At 44.0% G+C, this 24469-nt stretch overlaps 1 protein-coding gene and 1 long non-coding RNA gene across 2 annotated transcripts; both read right to left on the minus strand.

The window, feature by feature from the left end:
- Positions 1 to 7385: 7385 nt before the first annotated feature.
- On the minus strand, positions 7386 to 12248 carry LOC142260714 (uncharacterized). The gene is made up of 3 exons (XM_075332058.1): positions 12146 to 12248; positions 11952 to 12065; positions 7386 to 8991 (listed from the first exon to the last, which is right to left on the minus strand). Exons 1-3 carry the CDS (start codon positions 12228 to 12230, stop codon positions 7703 to 7705), a joined length of 1488 nt encoding a protein of 495 aa, XP_075188173.1. The 5' UTR covers positions 12231 to 12248; the 3' UTR covers positions 7386 to 7702.
- A 312-nt stretch (positions 12249 to 12560) lies between these two features.
- Positions 12561 to 22999, minus strand: LOC142260725 (uncharacterized). Its single transcript, XR_012728688.1, has 3 exons — positions 22822 to 22999; positions 13539 to 13596; positions 12561 to 12844 (listed from the first exon to the last, which is right to left on the minus strand). It is a non-coding gene; the product is annotated as an uncharacterized LOC142260725 (long non-coding RNA).
- Positions 23000 to 24469: the final 1470 nt, after the last annotated feature.

Here is a 24469-nt window from a genome sequence, read left to right on the forward strand (position 1 = left end):
GCTGTAAATTTCTTCCAATTTGTACAACAAATTTATGTTTTCTTCACTGCATCCACTCATCGCTATAAAATTTTGGCTAATTATCTAAGTCAATCTGGATCAAAGTATCTTGTTCCTAAAAATCTAAGTGACACTCGATGGGCATGCCGGGCAGATGCCATAAAAGCTTTAGTTCAAGGCTATGCAAAAATTAAAGAAGCTCTTGTAAAAATTGGATCTGACCAGGATGAAAAAGATATTGTAAAAAATGAAGCGAATGGTCTTTCAAGACAGATGTCATCACTGGAAATATCATTATTATCTGTTTTTTGGAAGGACATTTTAAACAGATTTGATGCCACGAATAAGGCCCTACAACATCCAAAATTATTACTTCAGTCCGCAGTGGATATGCTGAAGTCTTTGAAGAATTTTGTGGAGTCGAAAAGAGACCATTTTTTACAATATGAGCAAGAAGCAAAACATTTGAGTGACACAGAAGAGTACTGTGAGGAGCACTCAAGACGTCATAAGAGAAATGTCCGATTAAATCCCCTGGACTATGCAAAGGAACCTGGAAGCCAGTTTTCTCCTAGTGAGAAGTTTAAGGTTGAAAGCTTTTTACCTGTTATAGATCGTATTTCTACATCTCTTTCGGATAGAATATCTTCCTATGAAGTGTAATTGCTGAAAGGTTTGGCATTCTTGGCAATCTTGCAGTAGCCACACGACAACAAATCTCTTCTGCAGCCCGGAACTTAGCGAATATATATGTTGAAGATCTAGATGCAGCTTCACTTGAAAATGAATTACAACAGTTTGCATATCTTGTCAAAAATTCGACCCAAGCTGAACATGAAGATTTCCCTACAGAGCTCTGCATGTATAAGATGGTGCTAAAGGACCCTTTCAAGAGTACATTCCCAAATATTGAAATTCTTTTGAGAATGTATTTGGTCTTGATGGTAACCAATTGCAGTGGAGAGAGATCATTCTCCAAAATGAAGCTAATTAAAAACAGACTTCGCAGTACAATGGGCCAGGAACGTCTATCCCACCTTTGCTTGTTAAGCATTGAACATGACATTCTTGGAGAGCTAGACTTTTCAGATTTGATTGAAGAATTTGCTATGAAAAAATCAAGAAAAGTTCACATCTAAGTTTCCAGTACTTTGGCCTTCCTAAATGTTCCAAAAGGTTTGTAAAACTATGCTCACATTGTGATCAAATATGTTATGTACATCCTTAAAAGCTCAGATATGGTATGTGTAATGCAAATGTGCAACTGGTTGCTGTTGAGACCTGGTCTGTTATATTACTCAGTTTTTCAATACAGAAAAACACCTGTAACAAACACTAATTTTATGTTGAAAGACACCCACCCATGACCTTCTGTAACTTGTTTAATACATCAACCTTTTCCATTGCCTGTGTCAGAGACTTAATAGTCTCACTGTTCTTGCAATAATGGTGGCTTTGCACAGAGAAATTTAGCTCATAAGGGTATGTGCACACGTGTGCGTATTACATGCAGTTACGCTGCGATCTGCAGCGCAGCGTAACTGCATGCGTCCTGCGTCCCCTGCACAATCTATGGAGATTGTGCAGGGGCCGTGCGCACGTGGCACAGACATGTCACTTCTTTCGTGCGTTCTGCATGCTGTCTATAGGGAGAGGCAGCATGCAGAGCGCACGAATCTGCCGGCACCATGCGCTTCAGAACGCAGCTTTTCAGCTGCGCTCTGAAGCGCACATTTTCGGTGCGGTGCAGAGCGCACACAGCCTAATTGTTTGGAAGAGAGTGACCTTTACATGTAACAATCCCCCTGCACGCCATGGGGAGGAGCAATCCGTAATCTGAGCCACCTTTACATAAGGCAAATAATTGCTAACAGGTGTTTTCAGGGATGCTCTCTAGCAATTTTCTTAACAATAATTTCCCAGTGTAAAGGTACCTTAAAGAATCTGTTTTTTTGATCATGGTAAAACCTTATGTGCTCCAAACATGAAAAATGCCCGCCAATAGGAATCCCCCCAGCAGTGGCCACAATCTTTGACAGGCGGCTAGGTCAACCGTTAAAGTTCTTGAGCAGCCTGCCGCGCATGCGCGCGGCTCTCCATATACTTGTCTGAGAAAACTGAGCACTGCTGTTAGTCTCCTCATGCAATACTGTGGCAGGGGGCTGGCCGAGCTATGAGCCAGCCCCCTGCTTCTAGACTGCTGTAGAGCACTCAGAAGCAGGGGAGACAGCACAACCCCTTTAATCACTTTAACATAAGTAAAAACATGCGTTTAACCCCTTCTTTTTTTTCAGTTCCGTTTAAGTTTAATACATTATGGGTGTTTTGTTCGTGGCATCAAATCTGTTATCATACATCTTGGATTACCTGGATTTATACATCTTAAATTATACATGGAGAATAACTGTTAGGTAAGCAAAGCTTCAAAGTTCTAGTCTGCTCACATATCCATACCATTCTAATGATGATTATTTTATCTTTTTATAACTTTCATTTCCTTATAGCATACAAGTTGTGTTTTGATGTTACTACAAGAATCATTGGATGTTTGATGGATAGAGTTCATACGATCCTTCTCAACATACTCTATTTCATTATATGATGGGTAAGTGGAATTTTTAAGGCACATATAAAAATGTTTGCATTTAATGCTGGTACTAATGTTGACATTTTACTTATTCTTTGTGTTAATTTTGCCCTGGAGCTCTGCAATCTGATGCAGACGTGTTGGATACAGAGATTTGACAGGGGCAGTGGTAAAACTTAGTTGTCAATTTATTCACGACTTTCTAAGAGTTATTACAGAAAAAGTACAATTCAGAGTTATGGGAAAAGATGCTTTTAAATTGTTATATTATGTGGAAAGCAAGAGAGCCAGACAACATCATACATCATTGTGGGGGGAAAATACAGTAAAGCTTGTAATGTGCACATTTATCTCTGCTTTTATCTGTACACACTTTTATATAAAGCATGTTTTCGATCGCTAACACCTCCCCCTTGTACTTGGGGATGCTCACAGGCACATTAAGACAACAGACCTGTATTCAAAGAATGCTTCTTTTTCTTCTCTTACTATAGGAGAGCAAGCCACTACTCCGGAGATAATACAATAGAGAGCATATTGTTATACAGTAGTTAGCAACGATTGCTGCCGGTGAAAACTTTCCCTTTTTGCATTTTTACTATTCCTTGGCTGTCTTAACATTGGGTTCAATAAAAAAAAATGTGAGTAACTCTTTCTGTCTAGAATTGGACTGCTTTCAGTTATCCTGGACTGTATCTCTATTGTAGTACTGTAAATCTGAATGTGGCGGAACAGGATAAGATTAGATTGTACATCTAAGTGCTGCAGTTCGCGCTCTACTGTTATGGCTAAAAATGTTAATGATATGGGGGCCCCCACCAGATTTTCTGCCCAGGGGCCCCCACCAACCTTAATCCGGCCCTGGATGTACTTATGAGTTCCTATCTCCAATCTGGGGCTGCGCTTTTTAGTAAATAAAGCAGTGGGCAACCTGAGATTAGTGAATTATCTAAATATAATCCAGTATCAAAACATTTCACAAATATTCCTAAAGGCTCTCGAAATACCCAATTTACTAGCAAAGTGGAGCCCGAATTTCCAATTTGTGGGATCTCAGTATGCAGAGAGTTATCCCACAAATCTCTGCAGCTGCTCTAAGCACCAGACACGGCTCTCTCAACTAATCCAGCGCGGTCACATACTTTTTTAAGGTTTTATTGAACTGCTTAAGAAGGATGCTGCAGAGCTGGAGTCATAGAGCTCACTCTTTCACTGTGAGAGTGATCACTGAGGGTTGTGGGATCTCACAATCTGGGAGTTCCTTTAGGGGGACATTAGGGACACTTCCAAAAGTTTTGGATTATAGTTAGAGAATTCACTAATCTGTGACTCTCCACTGGTTTAGTAAATAAAAAAGGCAGCCACAGATTTGCGATAAGCACTATTTAAAGGGAAAGTTATCAAACACATTGCACTAGAGATTGGGGAGTATAACCCTGTAACAATGCGTCTTGACCACATTTTTGCTTCAATCTTTTTCCCGATTTTCCTTTTTCAAAACCTAGGTGTGTCTTAAGCCCGCTACACACGCTTCAATATATCTCACAATCCGTCGTTGGGGTCAAGTTGTAAGTGACGCACATCCGGCATCGTTTGTGAGGTATCTGCGTGTGACATCTACTTGCGATCAGGATTGAACGCAAAACCGTTGATCGCAAACACATCGTATCATTCTCTAGAATTGAGCGTTTTGTTGCAAGAACCTAGTCAATTGTAACGTGTGACATCCCTCATACGATTTTGTTGTCTGATGCTATGTGCGCAGGTGTGCGCTCTGCACCGCAGCGTAAAAAAGGTCTGCTTCAGAGCGCAGCTGAAAAGCTGCGTTCTGAAGCGCCTCACAATGTCTGTCATGCACTAATCTCTGTCAGTCGGTCACTATCTCTGTCCCTCACTCTCTGTCCATGTCAGTCTATCCCCCTCTCTCATATACTCACCGATCCCCGATCCCTGGCGCTGCACGGCATTCACACTGCTCCGGCGGCTTTTACCGTTTTGAAAAAGCCGGCCGCCCATTAAACAATCTCCTATTCCCTGCTTTCCCCGCCCACCAGCGCCTATGATTGGTTACAGTGAGACACGCCCCCACTCTGAGTGACAGGTGTCACACTGCACCCAATCACAGCAGCCGGTGGGCGTGTCTATACTGTGTAGTGAAATAAATAATTAAATAATTAAAAAAAACGGCGTGCGGTTCCCCCCATTTTTAAAACCAGCCAGATAAAGCCATACGGCTGAAGGCTGGTATTCTCAGGATGGGGAGCTCCACGTTATGGGGAGCCCCCCACCCTAACAATATCAGCCAACAGCCGCCCAGAATTGCCGCATACATTAGATGCGACAGTTCTGGGACTGTACCCGGCTCTTCCCGATTTACCCTGGTGCGTTGGCAAATCGGGGTAATAAGGAGTTATTGGCAGCCCATAGCTGCCAATAAGTCCTAGATTAATCATGTCAGGCGTCTATGAGACACCTTCCATGATTAATCTGTAAGTTACAGTAAATAAACACACACCCGAAAAAATCCTTTATTAGAAATAAAAACACACACATATACCCTGGTTCACCACTTTAATCAGCCCCAAAAAGCCCTCCTTGTCCGGCGTAATCCAGGATGATGCAGCGTCGCTTCCACCGCAGCTGCATGGAGGTGACCGGAGCCGCAGCAGACACAGCCGCTCCGGTCACCTCCATGCAGCAAATGAACACAGCCGCGCGATCAGCTGCTGTCACTGAGGTTACCCGCGGCCACCGGTGGATGCAGCGGTGGCCGCGGGTAACCTCAGTGACAGCAGCTGATCGCGCGGCTGTGTTCATTTGCTGCATGGAGGTGACCGGAGCGGCTGTGTCTGCTGCGGCTCCGGTCACCTCCATTCAGCTGCGGTGGAAGCGACGCTGCATCATCCTGGATTACGCCGGACAAGGAGGGCTTTTTGGGGCTGATTAAAGTGGTGAACCAGGGTATATGTGTGTGTTTTTATTTCTAATAAAGGATTTTTTCGGGTGTGTGTTTATTTACTGTAACTTACAGATTAATCATGGAAGGTGTCTCATAGACGCCTGACATGATTAATCTAGGACTTATTGGCAGCTATGGGCTGCCAATAACTCCTTATTACCCCGATTTGCCAACGCACCAGGGTAAATCGGGAAGAGCCGGGTACAGTCCCAGAACTGTCGCATCTAATGTATGCGGCAATTCTGGGCGGCTGTTGGCTGATATTGTTAGGGTGGGGGGCTCCCCATAACGTGGAGCTCCCCATCCTGAGAATACCAGCCTTCAGCCGTATGGCTTTATCTGGCTGGTTTTAAAAATGGGGGGAACCGCACGCCGTTTTTTTTCATTATTTAATTATTTATTTCACTACACAGTATAGACACGCCCACCGGCTGCTGTGATTGGGTGCAGTGTGACACCTGTCACTCAGAGTGGGGGCGTGTCTCACTGTAACCAATCATAGGCGCTGGTGGGCGGGGAAAGCAGGGAATAGGAGATTGTTTAATGGGCGGCCGGCTTTTTCAAAACAGTAAAAGCCGCCGGAGCAGTGTGAATGCCGTGCAGCGCCGGGGATCGGGGATTGGTGAGTATATGAGAGAGGGCTGGTAACTTCAGTTACTCAGGAGATTAGCGGTCACCGGTGAGTCTTCACTGGTGACCGCTAATCAGGACGCGACACAGACAGAGCCGCAGCATCACAATGAAGTCGGGTGAAGTTCACCCGAGTTCATTCTGACAGTGCGGCTCTGTCTGTGTCTGCTGTCATCTGCCATTCAGCTCTGCTACATGGCTGTCTGTGTCTGCTGTTAGCGGCCATGTAGCAGAGCTGAATGGCAGATGACATAGTAAAAACGCATCCCACATTACACACGCATTACACACGCTTGGCAAGTCAATAAATAAAAAAAAAAAAAAAAAGGTGCCCAATGCATACGTCACAGAACACATGATCTAAAGGATCGCACACACAATTGACCAATTTAACATAGACTACTAACGCTCGTGTGACAGCAAATGAACGACCAACGTGAAATCTCATAGATCCCGTATGCAACCTGGGCGTGTCACATCGCAAATGCGATTGTACAACTAATTGCAACGTGTAAAGTGGGCTTTATGGTCCAAAAAATACAATATGTTTAAAAAGAGAGAAAATATTTTTTTCCCCTCACCGATTCTTACTTGAGCAATTGTAGCCAATTTTTGCAAAAAAACCCTTTGACTCACGGTATATCATGATGGCTTCTCCCATGTGACTCATCTGACAACAGGACATGATTAAAGGGAACCTGTCACCAGTTTTGGGGCCTATAAGCTGTGGCCACCATCACTGGACTCTTATATACAACATGTTAGAATGCTGTATATAAGAACGCAGGCCGCGCTCTAGAAAATAAAAAACACTTTATAATACTCACCTAGAAGGTCGCTCCGGTTCACAAGTCAGATGGGTGGCGCCATTGTCCGGTGCCTCCTCTTTTGGCCATCTTGCAATTCCTTCTTCTGAAGCCGCGGTACAGGACGCGTCCTACGTCATACACACTCGCCGGCATGGAGGTCCTGCGCAGGCGCACTTTGATCTGCCCTGCTCATGGCAGATCAAAGTATGTTAGTGCGCATGCGCGGGGCCGGCGAGTGTGTATGACATAGACGCGTCATGCATGCCAGCTTCAGAAGGAGGAGAACAAAGATGGCCGAAAGAGGAGGCGCCGATCCCGGAGAACGGCGCCACCCATCTGACTATTGTGCACCAGAGCAACCTTGCAGGTGAGTATTATAAAGTGTTTTTTATGTTCTACAGCGCTGCCTGTGCTCTAACATACAGCATGTTAGAATGCTGTATGTAAGAGCCCAGTGATGGTGGCCGCAGCGTATAGGCCCCAAAACTGGTGACAGGTTGCCTTTAATGATAAAAAACATGTGCCAAATTCTGAAAGCGAGAATGGCTGCTCCGCTCTGTTGGTTTTCTGATGGTCGGCAAGACTTGATTTACCAAGTTGAACATTTCAATTATTCACAACATGAAAAAGGTTCCTTCCCTGTGCGGCTTCTTCAGATGTTTAACAAGATCTGATTTCTGAGAATTACATTTTCCACATTCAGAAAATAAAAATGGTTTATTTTGTGTGATTTTTATGATGGTAAACAAGACCTGATTTCCTAGTAAAACATTTACCACAATCTGGGCATAAAAACGGCTTCTCCCCTGTGTGAGATCTTTGATGCCTAACAAGATCTGATTTCTGAATAAAACATTTCCCACATTCTGAACATGAAAATGGCTTCTCCCCTGTGTGAGATCTTTGATGCCCAAGAAGTTGTGATTTCCAGTTAAAACATTTCCCACACTCTGAACATGAAAATGGCTTCTCCCCTATGTGAGAACTTTGATGCTCAACAAGTTCTGATTTCCGAATAAAACATTTCCCACACTCTGAACATGAAAATGGCTTCTCCCCTGTGTGAGATCTTTGATGCCCAAGAAGTTGTGATTTCCAATTAAAACATTTCCCACACTCTGAACATGAAAATGGCTTCTTCACTGTGTGAGATCTTTGATGCCCAAGAAGTTTTGATTTCAAATTAAAACATTTCCCACACTCTGAACATGAAAATGGCTTCTCCCCTGTGTGATTTTTCTGATGTGTAACAAGATGTGATTTCTTAATAAAACATTTCCCACACACTGAACATGAAAATGGCTTCTCCCCTGTGTGAGATCTTTGATGCACAACAAATTCTGATTTCCGAATAAAACATTTCTCACATTCTGAACATGAAAATGGCTTCTTCCCTGTGTGAATTTTCTGATGTGCAACAAGGTTTGATTTCTGAATAAAACATTTTCCACAATCTGAACATGGAAATGGTTTCTCCCCTGGGTGAATTCTTTGATGCCAAACAAGATCTGATTTCCAGTTAAAACATTTCCCACACTCTGAACATGAAAATGGCTTCTCCCCTGTGTGAATTTTCTGATGTCTAACAAGGTCTGATTTCTTAATAAAACATTTTTCACACTCTGAGCATGAAAATGAATTCTTCCTAGAGTTAATTTTTTGATGGTTAGCAAGGGTTATTCTCTGAGTAAAACATATTTCACTTTCTGAGCTTGAATATGGCTTCTCCACTCTGTGAATTCTGTAATGTGTAACAAGATCTGATTTCTGAATAAAATATTTACTGCATTCTGAGCATGAAAATGGCTTCTCCCCAGAGTGAGTTTTTTGATGATTTGAATTTTGGACTGGTTTGAAAAGATCAGATGATAGAGCTTTCAGAGGAAGGACTGGAGGTATATCTGGGACAACAGCATGCTCTTCATATGTATCATGTGTAATACTTTCATCATCTGTTTTAAATTCTGAAGATATTAGAGGTCCATCTGAACTCCCGATACAGTCATCTGATAAAAATTAAACACAAAGTTATTAATTGTAATGATATTATTTTGAAAGTGCAGTTATTTTTTTTAACCATACCATAAGAAATTAAATTAGGGAAAAAAATATTCTGAATCTGTTTTTCAATTTTGAGATCTATGAGTTACATCTTCATTAATTCTGACTTCCCATTCCTGTCTCCAAGATATCTCTCCAGTAGCACCAGTTCTCTGAAACGTCAAACAGTAAATAATCTGAGTGATTGTCACAATGTGACTGCAGGATAACAAGGGACAGGGGACTCCTGAAGGTGCAGATGCCAGAGTCTTGTGTCTTACTATTCTCCTGACCAGATCTAAACTATTATCCCCAGGGAAAAAAGGCCAAGAGAATGATGGAAACAGATTAAGACAGACGGGAAAACCAAAATCTAGATACACTGCAAACTCACAGAAATAAACAATGAGAGACTAAGGAGAAAAGCAAGAGCAGGAAGGCAGCAACAAAAAGACAACAAGGGTTAACACCACAATTGCTCACAGCAATAATGCACAACAACCACTAGTTGGTCTGTATCACAACAACTCACCAGACCTGTATAGGTAAACTACAGCTGGCATTAATGGAATAGTCCAGCCAGCATATATAGAAGAGGAGCGAATGACACTGGCTCCCCTACAGCATGTGATCAAAGACATTAACAAGGAGCCCAGCAGAGATTAACTCTTGTTAGCCTTCTAAGTCTGTGGTTCGATGCCTGCGTCTTCCTGCGCTGCTCATTGACATCACAGAAGTTAGCAGAGTGTAGTTTCCACAGATCTTGACACCACCATGACAGTTGGCAAAACCTGGAAAAGTCTCCTTCTTACATTGATCCACAACATAGACAATTTCAAAGAGGTTTTATTTTTAAGATGAAAATATAATAGTTAAAGCCACATGTAATAAAAAAAAAAACTATTAGCTCCTATGTGACAATTCACCTGTATCTGCTCAATTCCCCAGTTGTCACTGCTGTGTGACTGATCATCTGCAATTACTGTATGAGCATGTAATCAAAGCAAACCGGCCATTAACTGCAATAGCTAAGCCATCCCCCTTCTCTGTCTTTGTAGCACATCCTTTCTGTGTACAGACACTGGTGACTGGTTCAAGGAGATTTGTATACTTACCTGTTTTTTTTTTTTCTTTTTTTTGTTACAAAAACACAAACCCTTCAGCGTCCCACAATCGCATCACAATGCGCCAACAGGAGTTGGTATGCGTAAGTTCCATGTTGATGACGCTGTCAAAAATTGACAATCAAGTTTAAAAGGCTAAGAGCCGCCTCTTTTAGAGACCGATGCCAGATATTTAAAGGGGTTGTCTGGGACTGTAACGTTGATGGCCTATCATTAGGCTTTGTAACCAAAGCAGGTAGGAAATTCATGCATCTGGGAAGATAAACATTAGGGCTCCAGATCATCAAGACCGGCGATGGACACTGATAAATGACGTCAGCGACTGAAGTGAGATTTCTGGCATAGGGAACGCCCTTCTTCTGCCAAGCTCTGCCCATTTTAGTAAAGCTGGTTAAAATTGGCGTGAACACACACACTAGCCTGTCTCCTCTTCAGCTTTAGACTCCTGTAATTAAGAAACCTTTGTTCACATGATGTGATGTCAAAAAGGTCCTTAAGCAGTCCTATAATTGGTATATAAACACTGGGGCCCTAGGAGAATGGGGGCCCTATGAAACTGCTCAGTTTTCTTTCCCTTTCCCCTAAGGCCAGTCCTGCATGCCAGCCTGTCTATCAACCCTAGACTACAACACATGGGGACCCTAAAAGACTGGGGTTCCTGAGAAATTGTCCATTCCCTGATGAAGCTTTGGTGAAATGCGCATTGGAGGCATAAGAGGTCACACTCAGAAGCTGCTCAAGTAAAAATGGGTAATTTAAAATGATTAACTTTCATGGATTTTATGGGCTCTCACTAACAGGGGTGGTGTTTGTATATTAAATTTAACAGGTTATATACAATTTACCTTATCATGAGAAAAATGCATTTGTGTGTGCCTGAGTGAGGAAAAGGAAAAAAATTTTGCATGGATGCATAACTTCTTACTTGGTATATGTACCTGACTGACAGCTATTTAGCTGCGGTATTTTTCTTGATCCAGAGATTCAATCTAGTGAAGATTTCAATGGCAGTCAGGTTCAATGGCACACACCAGTGCGCACCCACCCTTTGATGTTCCTCTGCTCTATTTGGAAGAGGCTAAATAAAATGGAGGATTAACCCCTACATATCCTCTTGAGGAAAAGTAAATATAACAGTCATCTTTCAATATATAGAGCAGATCTTAATTAATTTTGACACAATATGACTGGAAGAATGGATCCAGTCAATAAGTGCTAAAAATAATGAGACCAGAATTTGTGTAGGTTATCCCAAAAAATATATATAAAAATAATTTGAGCATATCTCTGTGTGAACCTGTTTATCCTGGACTATGAGTTATTGCCTGTGACCTTGTATGTGCTTTTTATGAGATCAATTTTTGTACTATGTTTCTTTAATTATAATAAAGTGAATATTGCTAATTTTTTGCAAAAAAATATACTATTGCATCAGAGACTCCCTTTTTTCTTGGTTGTGGTGTTTCCTGAGAAATTGTGCAGAATGACTCCTTCCAACGCTGGCCCTGACTGTAAATAGTTCTTATAGTTGGAGTAGGGCTTATATTTCAACCATTCTCGAAAAATCCCATGAAATCATGCTAGGGCTTATTTTTGGTGTAGGTTGTCTTGTCAGGGAAACAGGGTATTCATGAACCCTCTGCAGGTCTTTGAGTTGCCTTCATAACGACATAGAGAAGGCACTAGAAGCAAACAGCAGAAGAAGCAGAAGCAAAGAAAATACAGCTGAAAAACCAGAGCAGAAAGTTTAAAAATGTAAACACACAATTAGTGCAGAAAGTACATGAGTAGATATCTCTTACTGGATAGAGCTGGAGGAAACACATCCTGAGGAACATCGGGGTCTTCTTGTTTACAGTCCTGTGGGAGAAGAGGACGGGGACATCTCTCTGGTGTTGTCCTCTTACTGGATAGAGCTGGAGGAGACACATACAGGGACTGAATTAATTCCTTACATACAGGTTATATGCTGTGTGTGTTTAGTCCTGTCTATTACCTGGTGATGTCGGGGGCTGGGGAACCTCCATCATGACGTCCTTGTACAGATCTTTGTGTCCTTCTAAATACTCCCACTCCTCCATGGAGAAATAGACGGTGACGTCCTGACACCTTATAGGAACCTGACACATACAATGATACCGTCACCCCCGATCCCTTCATAGCGTTACTGTATAATGTCCCAGCATTCCCAGCAGTGTCACCTCTCCAGTCAGCAGCTCAATCATCTTGTAGGTGAGTTCTAGGATCTTCTGGTCATTGATGTCCTCATGTATCGGGGGGTGAGGTGGAGGCCCCGTGATTGGGCTCAGGGGTCTTCCCCATCCCTCAGACACAGGGGCCTGACAGCGCTCACTAGAGGTCTTCTTCACTACTGTGTAATCCTGGTTATGGAGAGACACAGTAATAAATCTCACTCCAGACATTTCCAGAGTCCTCACCTCTCCAGTTCTGTCCATCTGTTATTCCCATAGATAAGAATGATGTAATGTGACGTCATCAGAATCTCTCACCTCTCCAGTAAGCCGGAAGAGGATCTCTAGGGTGAGGTGTAATATCCTCTCCGCCATCTTGTCCCTGTCCATATCCATCCTTCACGGGGCAATCAGGAGAATTCTCTTCTATAGAAGATCTCCACTGAGAGAATCCGATATTATAAGGACATGAATGGGAAGGAGATGAGCCGATCTGTAAAATACTGCAGATAATAAGGGAGGTAAGTTATCATTTGGGTAGGAAAAAAATTTCAACCTGAAATATGCTATGTAAGTAGTGAAACCGACTGATAAAAGTAGCACATTATTTTTATAGCAATATAAATACAATGAAAGGTGATCAGTTACCCATATTGCACCTAGAATGGCATCAATGAAAATGTCAGCTCATCAAGCAAAAAACAAGTTTCAAGTTTACAAAAGTGATTTTTATTCACCACTAGAGATTAGCGAACCTGAAGTTCAGTTTTCGGTACGAACTCAGAACCCCAGAAAACAAAAGTCATATTTGGAGTTCAGGGGCTTTACGTATGCAAACCACTCTCGCGAGTATCACTGTGCTCGGGTACGCTCGGTGCTCAGCCCGGTGTGAGCCGCCTGAAGTGTTTGATTGGCTCACACCGGGGATAACAACAGTGTGATCGGATGAAGTGTGCACAAATAAAAAAAATGGAAAAATCTTGCCCGACCCTGGAAATGATATCTGTATGGCTGCATGTGGGTGGAGATGGGAACTGCCCAATTAATGACTCCGAATGAAGTTCAGGTCACGTTCGGGTCCAAAACCAGTCTTTAAAAAGTTCAGCTGGATCAGCAGAAGCCGAATTTCCGCTCATCTCTAGTCACCGCTTAATAATAATAAATATGCAAGTCTGATATTGCTGTAATCACACTGACCTGGAGAATCATGCTGACCGGTCACTTTCAGCCCACAATGAATGTAGTAAAAACAACACTAAAAGAACAATGGTAGAATTACTTTTTTTTTTTCTTCTCTATTTTAAATTTTTACTTAATTTCCAGGTAAAATCTATCTTTGTACCGTGTTAGCCAGTAGAGATAAAGTTTAAAATAACTGAGAGTCCTCAGTGGTTGATGCCTTTTAATGGCTAACTGAAAAGATGGTAATAATAGCAGCTTTCAAGACTACTCAGGTCTCTTCATCAGGCTCAGTATAACATAAAATCTGAAGAGTCACATATTTATACACAACAGGACATAGAATGGAGCAGTAAATAAGACAAGTTATGTGAAGCAGAACTATCAGTATGGCAAGGGGACAATCAGTTGTGGAAGTAACTATTGGGGTAAGTTCACACAGTGCGTTTGTCGCGGCGTTTTTGCGCGTTTTTCGGGTGTGATTTTGCTCTGAAAACTGCATGACTTTGCTTCCCCAGCAAAGTCTATGAGTTTTCATTTTTGCTGTCTGCACACAGCGGTTTTTTAGCTGCATTTTTGTGGTGCCCACAAAAACGCAGCATGTCAATTATTTTTGCATTTTTCACTGCGTTTTCTAACCATTGAGTTCAATGAGATGTTCAGAAACGCAATGAAAACCGCAAATTGCAAATATAGCTGTGTTTTAGTGCATTTCTATGACTAAAAACGCAGCTATAAACGCAAGGGGTGGGTAGTACAGTGACATGTACAGGAAGAGGATTCCTTCTGTCAGTATACACAGAAGAGTGAATCCTCCCGGTACCGTCACTGCTGCGTCCACCTCCCGTCCTGTGTCATGTCCGCTCCCGTGCGGCGCCATGGCCGAAAAGTGGAAGCAGCTGCGAAATCAAAAGTGAACAGTAGAAAAAAAAAAAAAATGTCACACTCACCTGTCTGCAGACTCCCGGTGCCATGTCCGGTCCCAGCTCCTCTCCTGGTACCGCCGCGCCGGCTGTGTGCCGGCTCCCGGGCACGTCCGATGGATGCAGGACCTGGCGGTGATCACCTGATGCGGTCACCTGATGCGGCACCTGACGCATCAGCTGATCGTAAGTCTCGCAGTGACGACGGCTTTTTAGCACCCGGCCGGCTGTCAGGAGACTTCATCAGCTGATTACCGGCAGCTCCTGCAGCGATCAGACAGGATCAGACGTCCGGTCTGATCGCTCCAGGAGCTGCCGGTAATCAGCACATAAGTTGTTTTTTTTTGCACTGATGCATCAGCTGATTGTATAAAAGCCATTTATACAATCAGCTGCTGTGTCGTGTGATTCACCCTGGAACCTGACACATCATCTGATCGCTTTGCCTTCCAGCAAACCGATCAGATGATATTGGATCCGGATTGGACGGCGCGGGACCCTTGACCCAGGATTACTGCGGAGGGGGGTTCTTTAGTTCAATAGAGATGGGTACACTAATTGTGTTGTGTTTTATTTGTAATAAAAATATTTTTCTGTGTGTTGTGTTTTTTTATCTTTACTAGAAATTCATGGTGACCATGTCTAATATTGGTGTGACACCATGAAATTCGGGCTTAGGGCCAGCTGATAATATACAGCTAGCCCGAACCCCATTATTACCCAGCGAGCCACCCATCACCAGGGCAGCTGGAAGAGTTGGATACAGCGCCAGAAGATGGCGCTTCTATGACAGCGCCATTTTCTGGGGTGGCTGCGGACTGCAATTCGCAGTGGGGGTGCTGTTATGATCCAGAACCATGGAAGACCACCACAAATCATTGGTAAAAGGTGACAAGAGCATTGGCAACTAATCTGGCCGCCATCCCCTTACTAACCATCAACACTAGAAGTAGCCGAGGGGTGAACTAACATCCTGTGCACCGCGAACCCAGCCGGAGAACTAACTATCCTAAAGGAAGGAAAGATGAATAACTCTCTGCCTCAGAAAATAGACAAGAATAGCAAGCCCCCCACATTCAAAGACTGCGGTGATATAGGAAAAACACAATACACAGATAGATGACAGGATTAGCAAAAGGTGAGGCCCCCACTAACTAACATAGGAAAAGACAGGAAAGGGGCGGATGGTGGCCAGAGAAAAACCCTGCAAAAATCCAAATTCCTGATAGTACAAAAAGGCCCTCAGATCGCACGATCTGAACTCCGTCCTATACCAGGTGCTCTTGTCATACCAATGAACAGAAAACAAGAATCATAACAAATTCAACAAGCCACAATTACATGGACCCAAATGAGCTATACTCCAAACAGAACTGCAGGGGTTTTCCCCAGCCAAGCAACTGAGGGGGAAAATCCCTGCATGCAAATAGACTGAAAACAACCACAGCAAAAGACAAACCCAGATAAGAGCAAAAGAACCAAACAATAAATAAAGAGCAAGCACTTATCTGGGGTAGATGGGGTGTGGAGCAGAATGAAGCAGGCTGGTGATACAAATAACAACTGACATCCGGCATAGCCAGCTATCAGACCAGGATTTAAATAAGTAGAGAGTTAGCAAAGGAAACGCCCATTGCACAACACACCTGGTCCAAGTCCAAACCATTCCTGGCCACCAGAGGGAGCCTCCCAGCAGCCAAAACATAACTAACATTCACAACAGTACCCCCCCCCTTGAGGAGGGGTCACCGAACCCTCACCAACGCCACCGGGTCGCGCAGGATGAGCATGATGGAAAGCGCGAACCAACCTGTCCGCATGAATGTCAGAAGCCACAACCCAAGAGTTATCCTCCTGCCCATAACCCTTCCATTTCACAAGGTACTGAAGCTGACGCCTACTGCGACGGGAATCCAGAATTTTTTCAACCTCATACTCCAGATCCCCTTGTACCAAAACAGGGTCAGGAGGCGCTGCTGCAGGAACTGTTGGCTCCACATGTTTCTTCAACAAGGACTTATGGAAAACATTGTGAATCGTAAATGACGCAGGCAGAGTCAAACGGAAAGATACAGGGTTGATAATCTCCGAAATCTTATAAGGTCCAATAAATCTGGGCTTAAATTTAGGAGATGGAACTCTCATAGGAATATTTTTAGAGGACAACCCCACCATGTCCCCTACTTTAAACCGGGGACCAACAGTCCGACGCCGGTTGGCAAACTTTTGGGCAGTTTCTTGGGACTGAAGCAATTTATCCACTACCTGCCCCCAAATCTGCTGCATTCTGTTGACCACTGAATCCACCCCTGGACAGTCAGACGCCTCAAGCTGCCCTGAGAGGAACCTAGGGTGATACCCAAAATTGCAGAAAAAGGGGGACACCAATGTGGTAGAGCTAGCTCTATTGTTAAGGGCAAATTCAGCCAAAGGCAAAAACGAAACCCAGTCATCCTGATCCGCAGAAACAAAACACCGTAAATAGGTCTCCAGGGTCTGGTTAGCCCTTTCAGTCTGACCGTTGGTCTGAGGATGAAACGCCGAGGAGAAAGACAGCTGAACACCCAATTTGGAGCAAGAAATCCTCCAAAACGTTGATACAAACTGCACCCCTCTGTCAGAAAGAATGTTTTCGGGAATACCATGCAAACGAACAACATGTTGGAAAAACAAAGGCACCAACTCTGATGAAAACGGCAACTTAGATAGGGGAACTAAGTGGACCATCTTGGAGAATCTGTCACAGATTACCCAAATCACAGTCATTTTTTGAGAGACGGGAAGCTCTGAAATAAAATCCATAGAGATGTGCGTCCAAGGTTTCTTAGGTAGCGGCAAAGGCAATAATAGCCCACTAGAACGTGAACAACAGGGCTTGGACCTAGAACAAACTCCACACGACTGCACAAAACGACGGACATCCCGGGACAGGGAAGGCCACCAAAAAGAGCGTCTCACAAGATCCCGAGTATCAAAAATGCCAGGATGACCCGCCAAAACTGAGCAATGAACCTCAGAGACAACTCGGTCTCTCCATTGGTCCGGGACAAACAGTTTCCCTGTAGGACATCTCTCAGGTTTATCCCCCTGAAATTCCGCCAGTGCCAACCGCAGATCAGGCGAAATAGCCGAGAAAACTACACCATCATTCAGGATAGTAGACTGTTCGACAACCTCCAAAGAGTCAGCGCAGAAACTCCTGGAAAGGGCATCGGCCTTAACATTCTTGGTGCCCGGCAAAAAAGAGACCACAAAATTAAACCGGGTAAAAAACAAAGCCCACCTGGCCTGCCGAGGATTCAACCTCTTTCCCGATTCCAGATAGATGAGATTCTTGTGGTCCTTAAGCACCAAAACTTGATGCCTAGCCCCCTCCATCCAAGCAATGCCTCCACTCTTCAAATGCCCACTTCATAGCCAATAATTCCTGGTTCCCCACATCATAATTCTGTTCAGAAGGAGCAAACGTCCGAGAGAAAAAGGCACAGGGCTTAAGTTTACCCGAAGTAGCGTCTCGTTGAGACAGAACAGCACCTGCTCCGATCTCTGAGGCATCGATCTCAACTTGAAATGGGCGAGACACATCAGGTTGCTGCAGGACTGGGGCAGAAGTGAATCACCTTTTAAGCTCCTGGAAGGCCACAATTGCCTCTGGGGTCCAATGCTCAGCATCAGCTCCCTTCTTTGTCAAATCTGTCAGAGGTTTGACAATGGCAGAAAAATTGGCTATAAATTTACGGTAAAAATTTGCAAACCCCAAAAAACCGCTGCAGGGATTTTAGAGAAGTCGGTTGCACCCAGTCATAAATAGCCTGAACCTTAACCGGGTCCTTTTCGATAGCGGAAGGAGACAAGATGAAGCCCAAAAAAGAAATCCTTTGCACCCCAAAGAGGCACTTTGACCCCTTAACGTACAGTGCATGATCCTTAAGTATCTGAAAAACAGCCCGTACTTGCCCAACATGAGAGTCCCAATCATCAGAAAAAATCAAGATGTCATCCAAATGCACAATCAAAAATTTACCAATAAGGTCCCGAAAAATATCATTCATGAAGGCCTGGAAGACGGAGGGTGCATTAGTGAGCCCAAAAGGCATCACTAGGTACTCAAAATGCCACTCAGGAGTATTAAAAGCCGTCTTCCATTCATCACCCTCCTTAATACGGATGAGATTATACGCACCCTTGAGATCCAGTTTCGTAAACCATTTGGCACCCTTCACTCTAGAGAAAAGATCAGACATCAAATGCAAAGGGTACTGATATTTGACCATAATTTTATTAGGAAGACGGTAATCAATACAAGGCCTCAACGACCCATCTTTCTTAGCAACAAAGACGAAGCCAGCACCCAAAGGAGAAGATGAGGGCCGAATGTGCCCCTTCTCCAATGATTCCCTGATGTATGACCGCATGGCATCATGTTCAGGCACAGACAAGTTGAAAATCCGCCCCTTGGGAAATTTACAACCCGGCACCAACTCAATGGCACAGTCACAGTCCCGGTGTGGGGGCAGAGAATCAGAGTCCTGGTCATTAAAAACATTACGGAAATCAGACAAGAAGGCCGGAACATCAACTGCATCAGCAGACGTGGACGAAACGGAAAGGTCCTGATGCAAACATTAACAACCCCAACTAGCTACCGACAAGGATCTCCAGTCAAGAACTGGATTATGGGTCTGCAACCACGGAAATCCCAGTACCAAGGTATCCTGTAGGTTATGCAATACTAAAAATGTACAAGTTTCCTGATGCGCTGGTGCAACTCTCATAGGCACCTGGGTCCAAAATTGGGGTTTATGTTCTGCCAAAGGGGTAGCATCAATGCCCCATAAAGGAATAGGAGTTCGCAAAGGAACCATGGGGAAACCACAATCCCTAGCAAACCCAAAATCCATCAAATTGAGCGCTGCCCCTGAGTCCACAAAGGCAAATGCAGAAAAGGAGTACAATGAGCAAATCAATGTGACAGACAAAAGAAACTTTGGTTGCAAAGAACCCACAGTAACAGAAGTAGCCAATCTCCTTTCACGTTTAGGGCAGACAGAGATGTTATAAGAAGCGTCTCCACAATAGAAGAACAGTCTATTCTTCCGTCTGAACCCCTGCCGACTAGCATTAGAAAGGACCCTATCACACTCCATAGGCTCCAAAGGCTGTTCCATAGGCACAAAACCAGCAGGTATCTTCCTGCGATCATGTAACCGCCTATCAATCTGAATGGCCAAGGTCATAGAGGCATCAAGACCAGAAGGGACGGGAAATCCTACCATTACATCCTTCACAGAATCAGCAACACCCTTCCGAACAAGAGCCGAAGGCGCATCATCATTCCATTTGGTAAGGACCGCCCACTTTCGAAATTTCTGACAAAACGTTTCTGCAGAATCCAAACCCTGAGTTAAGGACAACAAGACCTTTTCTGCTTGGTCCACAATATTGGGTTTGTCATATAATAAACCCAAGGCCTGAAAAAAGGAGTCCACATCATTGAGAATCGGATCATCAGACGCTAAAGAGAAGGCCCAGTCCTGAGGGTCACCACGCAGTAAGGAGATGACAATCTTAACCTGCTGTACGGGATGCCGCAAAAAAAGCACAAAAACGCAGCGTCAAAAAAACGCAGTGTGTGAACTTAGCCTTGCAGCAGTTCATAGATAAGGAGGGGGAAAGTCTTATTGACCTCTGATTGACACCAGTCTGCTCTGAATGTGTCACCGGCCGTTATAAATTTGTACACCCAAACTCTCCAGTGTCTCTGGGATTTGAAATTTTCTTTCAATACCAGCAACTTCATGTCCATGATGCTGTGGTCTGTGTACAGAAATGTTTGGCCACAGGTAGATCTATCCTTTTTTCTCTAATTGTGTGGCGGTGAGAGTTCATCCTTGGTCTGAGCTGTTGTCCTGTCTCCCCTACATACAGGCCCCAGTTGGACATTTGGTACATATAATTAAGTACACTCCATTAGTTGTGGTGCAGCTGAAGGTACCTGTGATTTTGTAGTCTGATGTGATCTGGGAATCTTTATCTTGTCCGTTGTTAATATAAATGGACAGGTCTTACATTTTTTCTGGTTGCAGGGAAATGTTCCTGTTGTTGGAGAGGACAGGGAGCTTCTGACAATGATGCTTCTTAAATACGGGGGCTGCCTAAAACACAGAAGTGGGGGCGTCTGGATAGATTTTAATCGGGCATCTTTTTGCAGTAATGGTTGTAGTTTCCGTGCAGCTCCTCTCAACACCTCTAGATTTGGATTGTAGCTGATCACAAGAGGGACCCGGTTGTTTTCTTTTTTAGCTTTATAATGGTGGAGATGGTTTCTTGATATTCTCGTGGCTCTTGTAGTCTGTTTGTTTTGGGTTTTTTTTGAAACCCAGACCACAGCATAATGGACATGAAATTGCTGGTATTGAAATGAAACTTCAAATCCCAGAGAGACAGGAGAGTCTGGGACACAAACTTATGATGACTGATGACACATTCAGAGCAGGAATGAAGAGGTCACATGGATTTATGTCTTTTTACATCAATTAATAAAAATGTGCTCCTCAGAGCATCTGGGGGCATCACAACTCTGGACCAGACCTCAATCAGAGGACAATAAAACTATCACACTCCTTATCTAATAACTGCTGCAATATTTACTTCCACAACTGATTGTCCTCTTGCCATATTGTTCGTTCTGCTTCACATAACGTGTCTTATTTACTGCACTATTCTATGTCCTGTTGTGTATAAATATGTGGCTCTTCAGATTTTGTGTTATAATGAGACTGATGAAGAAACCTGAGTAGTCTCGAAAGCTGCTATTATTACCATCTTTTCAGTTATCCATTAAAAAGGTATCAACCAATGAGGACTCTCAGTTCTTTTAAACATTTTTTTTTACTTAATCTCCAGTACATTTTTATAGTAAAACTATGAGTCATGTTTAAAAAAATCCCAATCCTTCATACGGCAATGTGGGCGGAAAAATTAAAGAACAATTGCTCTCACAATAAAAGTAGGAAAATACATAAAAGCAAAAACAAAACATTTCCAAGTTTTTCAGTTAAGAGCAGGGCAATGGAATTAGGATTCAAGGTATTCTTGTTTCTAACAGAAGCAGAGGGGCCCAGCATTAATTCATATGGGGCCTGTGCGATTTCTTTTGTTGGTTATTGTAAGAATAAAAGAAAGTGTTCACATGGCTGCTGTTCAACCCCCATGGAATACTGACTTGGCGTCTGCATCGGGGTTTTGTGAATCAGTTTACTCATCTCAAGACTCTAGTGATACAGCACAGCGAGAGCCCTTGTACGGAAATCAGATCATGGAGATGTGGCGCCCCTGACATGGTCAGGCACCACTGAGTACTGCACCCATGCTGGGGACAGTACAAAACAGGTAATCCAGAAGGCTGACCGAGGTGTGACTATACAGGCGCATAGTGATCAGATCTCACACATTTACCTTTGAGAGGACCCCTGGGGATCCCAGGAGGGGGCGAAGCCTCCATCTCCACTCGAGGGGTGTGGTAGAGAGCCTGGTTGCTAGGTGACGTAGGCAAGAACAGGAGAGGAGGGAAGAGTGAGCCGAGGACAGTTGAGTGGTGAAGTTCAGGGAGGGCAGAAGCAGACCCTGTAGCTCTACACAAGGCTGACAACGTACGCGCAGTGACTACCGACGGGGGAGAACGGTCACCTGGTAGTGCTGCCCGAAATCCACACACGGCTAAAGAGAGAGCAACGGAGTGGAAAGTAAGGAGACTGTCAGGGAGATACCAGGCCCAAACGGGTAGCAGGTCCCAGTGCAGGGATAGATTCACCTTTCCTTTGCCAAACCTGCATGAGGGGGCACTTTACACCAAGACAACACCACAGAGTCCGCAGCCACGTAGCCAAAGTGAGGGCCCATAGCTCACAGGAGGCAAGCAGCCGGAGTGACCTGGTCCAGGCTACAAGCAAACGGGCCAAAAAGAAGGGGAGAGAGGCACCAGCAACTTCCCTGGGCGACCCCAGCAGGGCTTCAAGCAGGGGTTACCCCAAAACACAACGGGCTAAGGAAGGCGAGTTGGTAGCCACCCTCATAAGTCAGCCTGAAGGACACCTGGTTCCAGCCTGGTTCATCCCAGCTACGCCCGGGTTACTCACCCTGCCACCATCAGTGAGTAAAATCCCTGAAAGACATCCTGCTTGTGCGTGTGAGTTATTCTGCGACTTGTAGTTCCACACACCTACACGGGACCCTGGGGCATGCCTCACTCTCAGGAGGCTATTACAACTGACTGCACCTACTATCAGCCCCCAGGCACCCCTAATCTGCAGTGGCGGTCTCCATTGACCGCAATTCTGAGAGTGGCGTCACGACAATCAAAATAGAGGATTTCCTACCTGTGACGAGATCCAGCCGAGTGGAGTCCCTGAAGGTAATGCACCGCTGCACCGACACCGAGCCTCGGGGCCCCACAGAGACAAGTGTGACCGTAGCGGGGTCATTCTTATATGAGGGTCTCAGAGCTCCACACATGGCATACGGATCTGTGCACTTGCTGACGCACAATTTACCACCCATTTCTTGCATGAAGGCAACAAAATAGTGAAAATTAACACAATTACAAAATGTGCCCACATTATATTTCACTCCTGAACTAGAAAAATTATGTCAATAAAGTTTAGATATTCTTAACTGGTTTCGGAGCTTGTAGACTTTAAACGTCCGGGCCATCTGACTCCTACTCTGCAGTGATGTTCTACAATGTCATTACATAGTAGAACAGATACACGTAAACATGTGACAACAGAGAGGAAATCCGTTCGTCTCTACATAAGGCACAGACGGTTTATTACTGCCTCTGCCTTCTCTGTCACTGTATACACAATTCTGTGTGCAATGCAGCTGGAACAGTGAGGGACCTGATAGTGACACAGATCTCTGTGTGAGAGCCCACCCACCATTAGGACTTTCTAATTGTAATTGTTTGGGGTCTGCTCTGGTTTGGGGGAGGTTTGCTTTCTTTTGAGGGTGTCTGCTTTCTTTTGGGGTGCCTGCTTTCTTTGATGACGAGTCCTGCTGAATTCTTTAATTTTTTTAGCTGCTTGTTCACTTCCTTATGGAACTGCAACTAAGGATTACTTTTGGAGTAGGGCTTATATTTCAAGTATACTCAAAAAAAAGCCCCAAAGATCCTACAAGGACTTATTTTCCAGGTAGGTCTTATTTTTGAAAGAAAAAGCTGACGGTCCCTCCTCCCCCATACACAGAGGACATGGTCACTGCGGAGTCATTATATCAGCCCCAGTTACCAGGGAAGTAAGAAGAAAATAAAAATACTGAACCTCTTATTTTCCCACCAATATCAGTCGACAATAAAAACTCGATGCTGAAGTCGGTTTCTTATTTGGATTTTTTTCTGTTTTTTTACATGTTAAACAACAAACACAAAAAATAACAATAATAGAGAACAATGCAGTGCGGAGGCATTAACCCTTTCAATAACGCCCTTCGGAGCCACTTTGATGCCAATTTTTGTGTCAGTTTTATCATTTTTGTTGCTGCTTTTCACATCTGGGCTCCGCACTGCAGTGTAAGGTATTGTTTTATTTTTATAGATAAAGATGTGTAAAAAAGACCCCAAAAAAACCAGAAAAAACTAGAAACCGACTTCAGCGTCGTCATAAAAACAAACAAAAGACGACAACAGGAAAATAATAGAGACCCTGCACCTACCTCCTCCTGCAGAGCCGCACACTAGATATATAATACCCTGCACCTACCTCCACCTGCAGAGCCGCACACTAGATATATAATACCCTGCACCTACCTCCACCTGCAGAGCTGCACACTAGATATATAATACCCTGCACCTACCTCCACCTGCAGAGCCGCACACCAGATATATAATACCCTGCACCTACCTCCACCTGCAGAGCCGCACACCAGATATATAATACCCTGCACCTACCTCCACCTGCAGAGCCGCACACCAAATATATAATACCCTGCACCTACCTCCACCTGCAGAGCCGCACACCAAATATA

Source organism: Anomaloglossus baeobatrachus, unplaced genomic scaffold (genome assembly GCF_048569485.1).
Source record: "Anomaloglossus baeobatrachus isolate aAnoBae1 unplaced genomic scaffold, aAnoBae1.hap1 Scaffold_170, whole genome shotgun sequence".
Classification (NCBI taxonomy): domain Eukaryota; kingdom Metazoa; phylum Chordata; class Amphibia; order Anura; family Aromobatidae; genus Anomaloglossus; species Anomaloglossus baeobatrachus.